Source organism: Aphelocoma coerulescens, chromosome 1, assembly GCF_041296385.1.
Source record: "Aphelocoma coerulescens isolate FSJ_1873_10779 chromosome 1, UR_Acoe_1.0, whole genome shotgun sequence".
Classification (NCBI taxonomy): domain Eukaryota; kingdom Metazoa; phylum Chordata; class Aves; order Passeriformes; family Corvidae; genus Aphelocoma; species Aphelocoma coerulescens.
In genome coordinates, this window is record NC_091013.1 from 18,391,282 (window position 1) to 18,404,854 (window position 13,573).

Consider the following 13,573-nt stretch of genomic DNA (forward strand, 5'->3'; position numbering starts at 1 on the left):
CTGGGCTAGGACTACATGCTGTCTGTGTACAGGGCTCCCGGTACTTGGGAGAACACTGGAGAACAATGCTTCCAGAGCACTTGGCATGAGCAGTGAGGTCTATTTTCAGTTTGAGCACCTGAAGCAGTCGTACGTGAGCGGTGGTGCCACACAGGTATTAGTTTGTGTTTCCCATCTCTGTGGCAAATGTGGACAGCCAGCTGTTTTGGACTGCAGTGTAGCTCAGACAGTTTGCACAAGCTAACGTGCTTTATGAATAATTACTGGTTGATAAATTAAAATGATTGAAAATTATTTAGATTCTTAAAGTTTGCTAAACTGTATAGAATTCCCCTTCTATCTTTTAACTATTTTCATGATTCGGGCAGTGATACTACGCAGCTGATGGATTCAGTGTTTATCTGACATTTGTTTCTCTGCGCCCAGATGAGTGGCTGCTGCCCCAGTTTTTTTAATTGGAATTGGAACAACCCCCATGTTGATGGAGATAAGAAATAAGTCAGCTTTATGCTGTATATCAGCAGCCCTTATCAGAGGAGAACACCATGAAAGCTGAAGCAAAATATTTAACAGATACTTTGCAGGGCTGCAGGACAGATTGGATGCATTTTAAAGATGAAGGTTTAAAAATTATTACAAATGACAGGGTTTATCTTGCAGGCATTAAATTAAATCAAAATGTGAGGACTGGGCAGGCAGATTTACTGAGGTGGAATAAATAAGAAAAGCGAAATGCCGTTTTGCATCAGCAGTGAAGGATATAGATCCTGATACACATTAACAGAGACAAGAAGTTTCCCTTTTCATTTAACTGTGAGAAATACTACCAAGTTGCAAAATTAAAAAAAAAGAAAAAGAAGAAAAAAAAGAAAATAAACCCCAAATGTGGATGACCATGATGAATTCACCAATTATACATGGGATAGAAGAAAACCATGATACCAGAGTGTAGTTTCTCTATATGAATACATATGATGTTCAAATTGCCTATGCTGTGCTGAGGAATAATGGAGACCAATTTGAGCAGCTGTACTAAAGGTCCCTTTTAATTGGCTCTTCCCTGCTTATGTGCTCTTGATAAAAGAAGACCTCGTGCTCAGTAATAGCTGTGAGCTTTGTTATTCTCATGGTATATGAAGCCATGTTTCAGCTTTTAAGCTCTAAATAGATAAGTATATACTAGTCAAAATATAAAGAAAATACTTTTCTTTTTGTACACTATTGCACCCAGTTGTACAGTTGTCGCACTTTACAGCTTTATTTAAACACGTGAGAAAGGAATGGATTGTCGTGCAGTCTATTTCACTTTTAGGAAAGTTATTTTTACACAGTGAGCTTACGACATTTTGATACATCACATGTATTTTTCACTACAACAAATTGGAAAAAAAAAAAGGGTTTTTTTAAAATATGTATTATGATCATCAACCAAAATTTCTAAGGTACCCACTTAATGGTAGACTCACACAGTGGTATCAGAGCTGTTAAGCCATTCAAAGATTTTTAGTATGCTGCATATTTTTCCCCATTTCAAGGAGTTGATTAGTGTTTCAGATCCACTGGCAACAATAACTGCTCTAAGTCCCTGAAGAATACGACGGTAGGAAGAGAGGTCCAGCCCAGGGAGAATCTGGGACACGCGATATTCTGGGGATAATAATTTGGCAGGCTTAGTGATTTAGGTTTTAATGAATAGGATTTGGTTTCTAAATAGGAGGGGGTTGAAAAATACTCGGAGAATGTACTCCTACTGATCTGAACAACCTCGTGAAAGCAAAAAACCTAGACATATGTGCCATGGGATATGGTAACGGGGGGTGGGGGAAACCCAGATGGCACTGTATGTGCACAGTGGATTTTGCAGCAGGAGCAAAGGGGCTAAAGAGGGGAGCAAAGAGGGGGGAAGGTCTCCTTCAGTTACTCTGACCCTTCCCCATTTTCTGGCCAGCCTTCCTCCTCGTCCAGTATTCATCACCAGACCATCAATTACGAAACAACATCCTCTCTTTGCTCCCATGGACTGCTTCATCAGCTGAGACAGATAAATGTCAAAACTGTGTGTTTCCTCTAAAACCTTATTATAAAGGCAGCGAGCATGAGGATGTTGAGCCCTGTGAATTTTTATTACAGGCGTGCAAGATGATTCATCCCAATGAATATTGAACACCATGGTCGCCATCCGTGTGCCTGCGTGGTGTGGCATGAAAACATTGTCAGTTCTGTAGCTGGTGTGTCTGTGCAGGATTGAGGACAACCTGGTTCCAACAGGAGGCCTCGAGCCGTGGGAGCTTGGCTGTGGGTGAAGGGTATTGTAACCTAGACCAGGGAATGCAATTAATGCAGTTAGTTCCTCAAAAAGCAAAAGGTAAAGAAGCCCTTTAAGCCTGTTTCCTTCCCAGCTATTCAGGGTACAGAGTTAATTTCCAGTGGGTACGGACTGTGTGCAGTAGTTGTTATGCCACTGAAGCCCAGGGAGCTTTTGACTGGGTGTTGATTTTACATGAGTGGGCCTGGGTGGGTCCCAGCAAAGTCACCCAGAGATTCTCTTCTTCTTCAGAGGTCGTGCAGGGCATGCACTAAGGGCTACCAAATAGCCATTGCTAAGTGTCTCTGCAGAGCAGTGGGAAAACTGAGATTCCTTATGGAGTTTGAACTGCCTCCTAATGAAAGGAGCCCTGTTACTGCAAAACCAGAAACTGCTAATTAAAGAAACCAACTCCATAGAATATATTAATTTACAGAAATGATGCTACAAAGTCTACATGCTGTCTTTGTGTTTCAGGGTTTGATATTTGTACTACAGCAGACAGGTGACTTCACCAGTGTTCCCCCAGGCTAAGGAAGAAAAGGAGCTGCCTGCTCTGCTGCTCTGAACAAGTGCTTTTTGTGGCCACTGCAGGAGAAATCTCAAACTGTGGGTTCAAGCTAGTAAGATAAAATCTTGATGTCAAAGGTTTGGTTTAGATGCTGCAGTGCAAATGAAAAATTCTTTTCTTTTTGGAAGTCTTTGCAGCTGTTTTTTTTTGTTTGTTTTTGTTTTTTTTTTTTTTTTTTTTTATTTAAAGTCTGAATCTTTTACCTGTGTCCAGTAAGTAGCTTCAAAAAGGCAGGGTGCAGACATTGGGGAGGCAGAGGAGAGGAGGTATGCAGTACTAGCAAAGAATTTTCATTTCCATTTTATATCCAATTCAATTATTATGGCATTCCTTGTGATCTCACAAGCAGGATTGTTCCTCTCTGAGCAGAAGGAGATGATATCATCCTGAGACTGTGCAGTCATTTTGGACCAGTATTTTCAACGCATTTTGGATTTTGTTATGCTCATAAGATGTGGAACTTGTCTTTCCTAAGATAAGTAAGAGGAAGAGTAAGCCATACAACACGGAATAATGTCTTCTGTGGAAGGTTTTCTGATATCTGCTTGCTGGTTTGTGTGTGAGATGCAGAGAGGGGAAAATTACTAAGCCACAGAGTATCCTTTAGAGAGCTATTGATACTAAATTTATGTACAAAACCCAAAAGACTCTTTTAGTATTGGAGTTCATTTGCTGATAAAGAAGATGAACAAATTCTTGGTTTAAATCTCTAGATCCAACATTTGGATTCAAGGCCAAGATTTTGTCTTCTTGACATATGCAAATATGGCTGTGCCAAACTCCTCACTGCACAAAAAGCAAAACCGCGTGAGAGAGGGACCAGGTCCAGGACCTTCTGAGCCCCTCACAGGCTAGAAATTTATGGCATTTCTACTTCTCCTACCCCCTGAAATTTGTCTCCACTGTAGTCTACAGTAGATAGGGTTTTCGTCCCCACAACCTTCACTTTCTCCACGTGCCCAAATGCTGCTGAATTGGATTTGCTTCAGCCAGAAATGATGGTTGCTTTCTCGTTTAGCCACTGCAGAGGGGGACCCTGGTGCATTTGGAATAAAAGCTGTCTCACCCTGACAGCTTTGACAAGGCTATAGGGGTACCAATGGGGGACATGTAGGCTCAAAAGTGGTTTGATGCTGTTTCCCCAGTGGTCTCTTTCAGGGGCACAGAAACTCTGTGCCAATGAGTGTGCAAAGAGTGTGTGAGTGGGTGAGGTGAGTTACCACATGTGGGGTCTTGTTGCTGGGCTTCCTCTGAAAAGACAAGGAGAAGCAGGACTGCTCTTCTTGGTCATGAACCTGGGACAAATAGTTTTTAACACACTTGGTCCAGATTTTTGGATGTGAGCAGAGCCTATGTGAAATAAAGCCCACAAACTTTTATTTTTTTAATATAAGAAAGTATCAGAGCAAACCTTTGTGTTTGCCCTACCTTGACATAAAGCAATAACCTTTTTCTTTGACAGCATTAGAGTATTTTTTAAAAACAGGTAATGTGATTTTATATGATTTTACCTTCCTTTACTTCTGGAGCAGAGCTTTTCGTCATGGACAAAGAGAGGGAGACATTAGAGTGGGTGGGGGTAAGGAATAGAAAGCCCTTCCCTATGTGTTTTAACTCAAATCCTAGGTGGACTTTCAGCTATTCAACCTTTCTTAACACTTGTGCGAGCATTTCCCTGTTGATCATCCCTCCTAATCTCTCCCTTAGTCTGTAAGGTTATGTTGTTTCAGTTATGAAACTACAGTGTGTTTTTTTGGGCTCTTGTTTTTAAAGTTAAATGACTGAAAGTACTGAACTAAAACTTGCTGGTGACACTGACTTTTTACCACCTAAAATTGGCAGTGATCACCAGACCAGAAATGGAAATTGGCAGGTACCACTGGATGTACAGGAGTTCAAGGCCACACCGGTACCATCATGTGCCAGCATTGAGAGGCAATATTAGTCCTTTGGGGATTCAAGGTAAATAAAGGGCTGGGTGAAAGGGAAATAAAGAGTTCAGAAATGGTAGTAGCATAAACTTAATGCTTTTTAGTAGTCCTAACAATTTAAGATAAACGTTCCTCTGTTTTTCTTGTTTTGTTTGTTAAGGCTGTAAGGAGTCTACTTCTTTTGTATGAATACTTGACATAAATTTGAATTTCATTGTTAATGCTTGAAAGACAAAAATGGGTAGTGAGGGACAGCTTCCTTTTAACTGTGCTCCCAATTGCTTCAAAACTGTTTACGGATGAGATGAAATAGTATGGGGGTATGTGGATGAATCTATCAGACTCATCAGCCACAAATGCCGAAATGACACTAAAGCAGTGACAGCACATCTGACTTACTGGTATCCTACAATGTGCTTCCTAGAGATCATTCTGTGGTTTGGTTTGCATTTTTCCCTTGTTAGAAGCACTAAGTGTGTATGTCAGGGTCTAAAGGAGGATTTCAGGTGAGGCTGTAAAAATGGTTTGGTGATCCTACATGCCTGTCCTTTTGATGTCTAGCTTGAGACCTCAAGAAGGTCCTATATAGTTTTCCTGAAGCTTTATTTTAAGGGTCTGTGGGGGAATTGAGTTTTGAAGCATCTCAGAAAGGCACCTGAAATCAAGCCTGTGATTGATCACATTGGAATATTCCAGTCTGACTGATGGATGGCACAGCAAGGGATATATATGCTCAGAGACAGCCTTTGCAGCTAGCTCTATCCAGAATCCTCTTTTCTTTATGGAGCTGATTGACTGAAGCCTGCTTGACAGCTTGTTTGCTGAAGATGCCTGCCTCCGCATCAGACTTTAATAGCAATGCAGGGAGATATTCACCAAAGCTTGCTGCCTCATCCTTCCCCTTTGCATTATATTTTCATACTCTTATGCTTTAGGATTCAAATGTTTATGTATTTCAAATGGCCTTTTTTCCCCCCAAATACTTAGGTCACAAATTATGATCTCTGTCTTCAGTATCAATAGTAATTTTTACCATATTTTATGATAAGTTACCTGGGTGACAGGTTTGGGGCTGCCAGAAGATGTTTCCAAACTTCACGTTTAGTGCACATGGGATATTTTACACACAAAAGAAATGCTTCGGGAAGGAGTGGTAGATTATGAATGCTGCCTGCCTGGGCTGTGAAGGACATGGAAGGAGCAGGCTAGGCCCTGGTTATCAGGGTCTTGGGCCCCTTCAGCTGTCCCCAGTGATGAGACATGTCCATATGTGCTGGCACAGATGAGCCAGGACACAGAGATGCACAGCCTTCTGTTGCAGCAGCTGGGAGTCTGGCACCTAAAATGGTGCTAGAAACCCTTGTTTAGGCAATTGAACCCTTTTCAGTCTGCCTTGGGAGTCTTTCTGAGCTAACATGTAGGTAAATGTGCCTGTCATGGAGGAGTTGAGGATGAAAGAGTTCTTGTTGATGGGGTAAAAAAAACCCCACCTCCAGAGCCCAGAAATGCCAGTTCAAGGGAAGATGTTTTAAATGGCTGCACTTGAAGAAATTAAAAGATTTTTAGGCAGCAATTAAATCTCTCTGAACAGGTCTTGAGTAAAACCAACCTGCCAGTGATGGATTAGCCACTGTGAAAATGCTGGTCTTTGCTCCTGTCACTTAGATTGGAGGGAAAATGTCGCTTCAGTCCCAACACAAATCCCTGCTATAAGATGCCTCCCCTCAGCACTGGCCTACAGCTCCCCAGTGCCAGGTGGGACTGGCTGCTGTGCTGAAATACCCTCTGCTGCTTTGACAAGACACGTGATTTCTTGGGTGCCTTTGTCTCCTCCGTCAGTGTCCAAATGGACATCACTATGAGGGCACCTCTGTGGCAGTCCTCGTGGCATCCACCTCTTCTCCCAGGGTCTCCATGTACAACATGATCTCACTTCCCTAATTTAAGCTTGAATTCAGCACTTGAGCAACAAGGGAAGAGTCAGTGTGGGAGATTCACTGCAGTGCTGGAGCCAAGACATCCCCGAACACCTGCAAGCTTAATGAGCCTTTCAAAATGCTAAAACAATTTTTTCCCCGGAAAGCAAAGTACCATCTTTTCTCTAGAAAGAGAAACTTTGCAATAGTTGTTTGACATGAGCTTAGCTGTAGGCACTATTCCAGGTTGGGTGGGTGTTGTTTGCTTTATGGGAATTTTTTTTTTTTTTCCCCTGAAACTTGCTTCCCCAGATGCTGGGAGGTGTTTCAGCTGCTCTCTGAGCACATAAGGGCATGTGAATGTGGAGTATCTCATTGAAACAACCTTACTGCTCCTTTGCTGAAACAAGCTCAAGTATTGGGAATGATGTGGTGAGGATTCAGCTGGGGAAATACCTGCATGAAAGCTGTTGCAGGGCAAAGGACTTCTGCAGTTACAGTTCAGGTTTCTTATTACTCCTCTTGTTCCATAGTTGGGTAAATGTCTGGGAAGATCTTTGCATCTTCAGTTATCTCTTAAATTGAGAATTTGCCTTCTGAATCTGAGATCTGCCATGCTGGAATACGCACACCCCCACACCCAGACACACACACTGGTTTTGGCCCTCAGCTCTAGGGAGAGAGAGGTTGTGTTTCTCGTTTGCTTCTTTATAGTTTAGGGAGGAGACAACTGGGGAAGCGGTCGATAGCGGTGGCTGAAATCCAGTGTGGCAAAGTCTTGCTCTTCTGCTGAGTGCTGAAGGCTGGTGGAGGGTGAGGTGAGTTACAGCTGGCAGAAAGGTGGAGCTAAGAGTTTCAACTCCAGTCTTCCAGGTAAGATGTTCACCTTTGATTAAAGTAAAAGTCAGGTTTAAAAATCATGTCAGCCAAGTTACAGGTGGGTCTGGAGGATGGTTGGATCAAGGAAACCCAAATGTCCTTACAGATTTTCACAGAGCTGTGGAAGTCGCTCATGGAACTGAAATGCTTAGGTGCCTTTGTATTTCCACACTGTGCTTGTCTAGACCTTCAGGCATTTGGATATCTTTGGCAGTCTGCCCATTGCTTCATCTCTTTTACCTCTCTACCTTGAGTTTGTCCAAAATTACTGCCTCAGCTGGCACCTGTTGAAGCAGCAGTTCCTGCATGTTGACCCTCCAGAGCATTTTTCCAAGGAGACAAAAATAAGGGAAGCAAGGGGAGGGAGGCCAGGGCAAGGGCAGAAAGGAAGGAGGGACGTCAGGCCTGTTGAGCAGTGAGTTGTTGATGTGTCAGCTGAGTTACAGCCCCAGTTTGGAGCAGCAGCTGCCCTTGCTGGTACAATGTGTTTGAACTTGGGAGCTCTGTGTGCCAATGAGCACTTCCACATGCTCAGGCTGCACTGAATCCCGAGGGTTATTTTGGATAGTAAAATACTAGAACAAGTCTCCAGGAGAAATAACACCAAAGCTTATATCAATAGTGCCTGATCTGCCCCTTATGTGAGAAGTCTCTTTTTTTAAATCACCAGCTTATTTTTTTCCTGCAGAAGTAGCTTAAGGCTAAGAAATATCCCTCCTCAACAATTCCCACTGAAACCTGTTTGAAGTAAGGCCTTTTTTCCAAAATATAAGTTAGATATTTTTCTTCTGCTGTGGATTCCACTGTTTCATGGGCCAAAAGTAAAACAGAGAAGACATGAATTAAAATAAAATTCTGCCTGACCTTTGTCTGAATGCAATAAAGAGCAATTCTCTCATCCCACCATCTCATGGGGCAGCAGCGTTCTTCCTGTGCAGGTCCAACTCCTTTCTCTCATACAGCAAACACCTGGGATGGGCACTTGCAATAACTATGGATGTAGTGATTCCTATTCTATTGTAGTAGATTTCACTGTTTGAAAAAGATGACTTCAGAACACCTGTGAGCTTAATGAGCCTTGCAGATGTTGGAATGATATAGATGGGGGGAGTGTGTGTATTTCACTAAATTTGAAGAAGGTAAACTGGATAAGGCATATAAAAAACCCATTCAGATCATCTGTCTTTGCATGAAACAGGTTTGGTTCCTGCAATGGGAGTGCAATTTTTTTTTCCTATAAGAACTGCTGATTTGGGAAGAAGAGATTTGGAGAGAAAAAAAAAAAAAGAGGGTTATGATTACTGCTATCTGTTCTTATAGTCTTCTCTGCATCATTTAACATCATCCAGAAGAAACAAATCTTGCCTTGGTAAAACAGCCTTTTCTCCAATTTGAACATCATTTTTTCTTTAGTGAGAGAAAAAAAAAATAGCTTTTGCTGTGGATGAACATTGATAACCTCTGAAAGGCTGTTTGGTTTGTTTGGACTTTTTTGTTTGTTTGTTTGTGGGGTTTTTGTTAATCATGGTAGAAAAAAAAGTGCTTGATTTGAAACCTGTGCTTACTGTATTTTTGCTGACAAATTCAGGAGTCACTTATTATCATTACTCATACAGTACCACAGAGATACTTGGTGCTCTGTGGATTTGAAAAAGGGTCTGATAATGGTTCCTCCAGGCTGTGAGATGCTTGTTCTTAGTGTGCATCAATTCTCCTGCTTTCTCTGTGTTGGTTTCCAGCACAGGAGGTGTGAGCAAGGACTTTTAGTTCTCTTCTACACATGAATATGGAAGCATCTAATAGATAACAGAGAATAAATACCTTCTCAGAAGAGGGGAACTAGCTGTATGACAGTGCTGAAACCAAACATCTTGTATCTGTATCAAGAATAACTGGAGAAGTTACAATTAATGCTGATGACCTTCAGAAAGGAGCTAGTTGTTCTTCAGGTAGCTCTTAAATAGTAGAGATTGGGATGAGATTTACTGGATGGATCAGACCACCCCAGATCTCACAGGTTTTTACTTGGAAGTAGCATCTTGTGCTGGCCACTTTGACGGATAACAGAGATGTCTTGCTGCATTTCAGGTCTGATCCTTTGTGGCAGTCCTGATGGCTCTGTTCTCCAAAGGTCATGTCCCCTCCATCACAGGGACTCTGCTGGCCAGGAAGGAGTTATTGATTAACAACCCTGGAAGAGGGGAATGCAAGTACAGTGGGCAGATTATCAATCTGGCTAGACTAAAGTGCACTTAACATTAAGTTTTCTGGCTCTCATGAGTTAAATTCTGTGTAAGTTAATTTCACAACTTCTTATTTGTGTTGGACAAAAAGGCAAAATTAGTAAATACTGATCTTGAAAGGAAGTTTTCTGTGAAAGAGCCTTAAGAGGTTTGTGGGAGGAGAAGAAAGGATTTTCTGTATTTGAGCTTATCACTTATTTAGTCTGTTTAATGTTAATCCAGAAGTGTGGTGAGTGAACATTTATTCTAAGTAGTAACAGCAATTTTAGCCTTGTGTCGTGTTCTGTAAATCAGCAAAATTTAAGATGAGCAGGAATGGGTAAGGATAGAGCTTGGACAAAGACTTCCATGTGATTTAATGCAGAGCCTTTTTATTTTAGTACCCTTACCAAAGTGTGGAGAGAAATTTGTCACAGGCTTTAAACTTACCCTTGTAAGGTTAAATGTTTTATCTTACTGTGTTGCCACTGACCCTTGGCTGCAGGTGTGGGTGACAGATGTGAGGAGTTACTGCCAGATATTGGCTTAGTCTCATGCAGAGAAGAAAGAAGTAAATTCCAGTTTTACTTCTGAGGTATTAGTCTATTCCCACATCCCTCACTGCTTCTCCCATGGCTGCCAATCATGCAGCATGTAGGAAAATGTACACCCTAGCATGCATAAGCCATTCAGAATGGAAATTTAAAAAAATACGGTGGGTGGCAGACAGTAAAATTGGCACTTGCTTTCATTGACATAAAGTTCATTTTCTGACAAAGATCCATGGTGATTTAGGACTCCAAGGGTATTATTCATGCTTGGCATTGGGTAATCTTCAGCACTGGGGAAGCAGGAGGTGAGTATCAAGTACTGAGTTGTCCTCTTACATTTATTTGTGAATTGGGAGTAGTGCTACCAACACTAGGCTCCTGTGGATGTGTAGTAATGAGCCCAATTTATATGTGATGGCTACATTTAAGATGTTCTCTAGTGCTTTCATTTGAGGTGTTGCCTAGTGCTTTTTTTCCCTTGGATTTCTTGCAACCTTCTTTTTGTTAAAAGAGTTCCTCCCCACTTGCTCCCTGAGCTGTGGTGCTGAAGCCAACAGAGATTGTGGTTCTGTGGGGGAACGTGATGTGCAATTTCTGCCATGTATTAACTGGGCTGGTGTCTGGCAGGCCAGGATATCCTAAAATGCATTACACAATTACAGGGAGTGGTGAGGAGAAAATGATGCCCATTGCTTTATCTTTCATGTGAGGGAAAGAAAACAAACTTATAAAGAAAAGAAAGTGGGAACTAACTCAGGACAGACAGTCACAGGATCCTGGAAGTTTAGTTGCCTGAAAGGGAAAGCTTTTCAAAGCTCCTTTCAGGTTTTCTTGGTTCCTTGGTTTTTTGTTCCATAGTGACCTTGGCTATGGGCCCGTGGTTAGTACCTGAGGTGCACTGAGGTACTCATTCAACTAGGAGGTGTTTGGAACATTAGACAACAGGCTGGTTTTCTGTCCAGGAGGTGTGGATATTCCTTCTTTACATCATGTTTTCCATGCTTTGCTTTGAGGCATGGCTTTGTGAACATCTGCCTGTCCCAGCTTTTTAAGTCTGGGCTTGAATGATGTATGATCTTCCTAGAGCAAGCCCTAGGAATAATCAAGGAAGCTACCTGATCCTATTGCATTGTCTTTTGTCATTTCCAAAGCACAGGTTTGACCTTAGTAGGATAAGGTAGTCCAAGAACTGCCTCTTCTTTTTTTATTTTAAGACCACTTTCCATTATTTCTCTATTACCTTGCTGTTCCAAGTTTAAATCTTAAAGCTGTACTTAAAGTACCAATGGAGGTTTAGCCCCACAGTCACCATTTGGCATGGGAAATTGAATGGCTAAGTCCCTGCATATATGCAGTAGGCTATACACTGCCAGGCAGATTGTATAATTGTTCTTCATACATTGAGCAACTCATTGCCAATTTATGTACATATGTAGTTCATCCTTTACCAATTTCCTGTGACTGATAGCTACCAGGAGTTTAAAAGAATAGCCAGTTCCTGTTTCTTTCTCTTCTCTTTATTTTTGTCCTTTAGCAAGAATATTTGTGTGTGTGTGTGTGTGTGTTTAATAGCATTCATTCCCTAGAGAATAATCTCAGTCTTTGTTTTAGCTGGCCTCCTTCTGAGAGTGTGTTAAATCTGTAGCCAAGATCACAGGCAGCTCTGGGCAAATCATTGGGCTGTTATTAACCTGCCTCCATGGCAACTGCTGCTCGCCAGCCTGAGGACAAAAAATGTTTTTATTCTGCTGAGTTGCACAAAAGGTTCTAGTGATGCCTTGCACAAAATGGCCATTGAAAGGGGAGATGCAGTGATGTGTGTTTGTGCTGTACAGTTTCATATTTAAATCATTTTACACTGTTTCATTGGAAGTGGGTATACAGCTAAACAGTTCAGTGTTTTGGCCATATGGAAAGTAAAAACTAACAGAAAATTGGAGCTGAACTTATTTTAATACTACTTATTTTTGTCAGCTTGAGTTCACAGGCATTCAGCCTGCAGTTGTCATCAGAGTATTAGCAAGTTATTTTGTGAACATGAGCTAGGCAAACATCATCCTGGGGTTTCAGTTGTACTGTGTGAAGATAGTTGCTGACTTGGAGTTACAGAGAGAGAACATAAAGGCTTCCTGGAAAGCTTTCTAATTGTTTTCAGAAATCCTCTGCTTTGCTTCAGTGCTTCTTTGGGAAGCTTGGTACGCGTATCTTAGTTCTTGATAAGCTTCAAACTGTAGCTGGTTTTGAAAGCTGCTCTTAGCAGTACTGTTTTAGTCTTCTGTTAAAATCATAAAATCAGTTGTATTGCTCAGGCTAGGCATGGCTTTAATCTGCTCATAAAGAGTGTTCACAGTGGGATCTGGGGGGGAGGTCTGGCGGCCCCAGCACTGCAATGAAGTTGTGTCCCGCAGTTAGTTACCCTCTGGCAGGAGGCTTTGCAGCTCTGCTGTCAGTATGGGTGCAGAATGACTATGTATGGATGGATGCTGTCTCTTGGAAACATGCTGGTTTGGGATGCTTCATGTGCTTGCAAGATGGCTGTGTGCTATTTCCAGGTGTACCAAAGTCTCTCTGATTCCTGCTTTAGTCTTGGGGTCAAGGTGAGTAGTTCCTGCAGTTTCACATTTGGGCAGTTTTCTGTGCCCAAAATAATGTGGTTGCTTTAGACACCTCTGAGGTTGTCCCTTGGCTTTGTTCTGCACTGAGAAAATGAAAGCCACCCAAATTCTGTGATGCCTTTTTACTTGGACTGCAGAGGAAGATAAAGAGTATGGCCACAAAGACGATCTATGCAGCTGCTAGTTGCTGAGAGGTGAGAGGGGGTCTGCCACTGTTGCCTTGTGTTCGAGGGTCTGTGGATTAGTGGCAGATAATTGTCATGTGTTTGAGTAAGGGATCCAACAAACTCCTCTGGGCAAATGTTCTGCCAGTGGCCTGGAAAGCTGGCTTGGCAGTATGGGGTATTAAGCATCAGTCCTGGGTCTACACCAGTTTTTAGTTTTGTCAGGCTGCTACCATTTTCTGAAACCAACAGATTTTATTTTGGATCTTGTCAGTCTCGGTTTTGCTTCCAGCTGTTCTTATTTCCTGTCTTTGATAGGATCTTTCTGCTGAGCAGTCTGTGGGATCAGCATGATTTAGGTGATCAGCCTCTACGCACTGAGCAATGATCAGGCGTTGGGTCTCCTGCTTTAGGAGTGT

The 13,573-nt window shown here is 42.0% G+C and overlaps 1 protein-coding gene across 5 annotated transcripts in view; it reads left to right on the forward strand.

The window, feature by feature from the left end:
* Positions 1-13,573, forward strand: part of GPM6B (glycoprotein M6B) — a 107,291-nt gene that overhangs the window by 77,518 nt on the left and 16,200 nt on the right. For 2 of the 5 annotated variants that reach the window (XM_069003378.1, XM_069003387.1), the window contains exon 2: positions 4,719-4,838. The exons of the other annotated variants lie outside the window; for them this stretch is intronic. In XM_069003378.1, the coding sequence (XP_068859479.1) occupies positions 4,719-4,838 (120 nt within the window). The remainder of the gene's footprint in view (positions 1-4,718; positions 4,839-13,573) is intronic. 5 annotated transcript variants of the gene reach the window in all.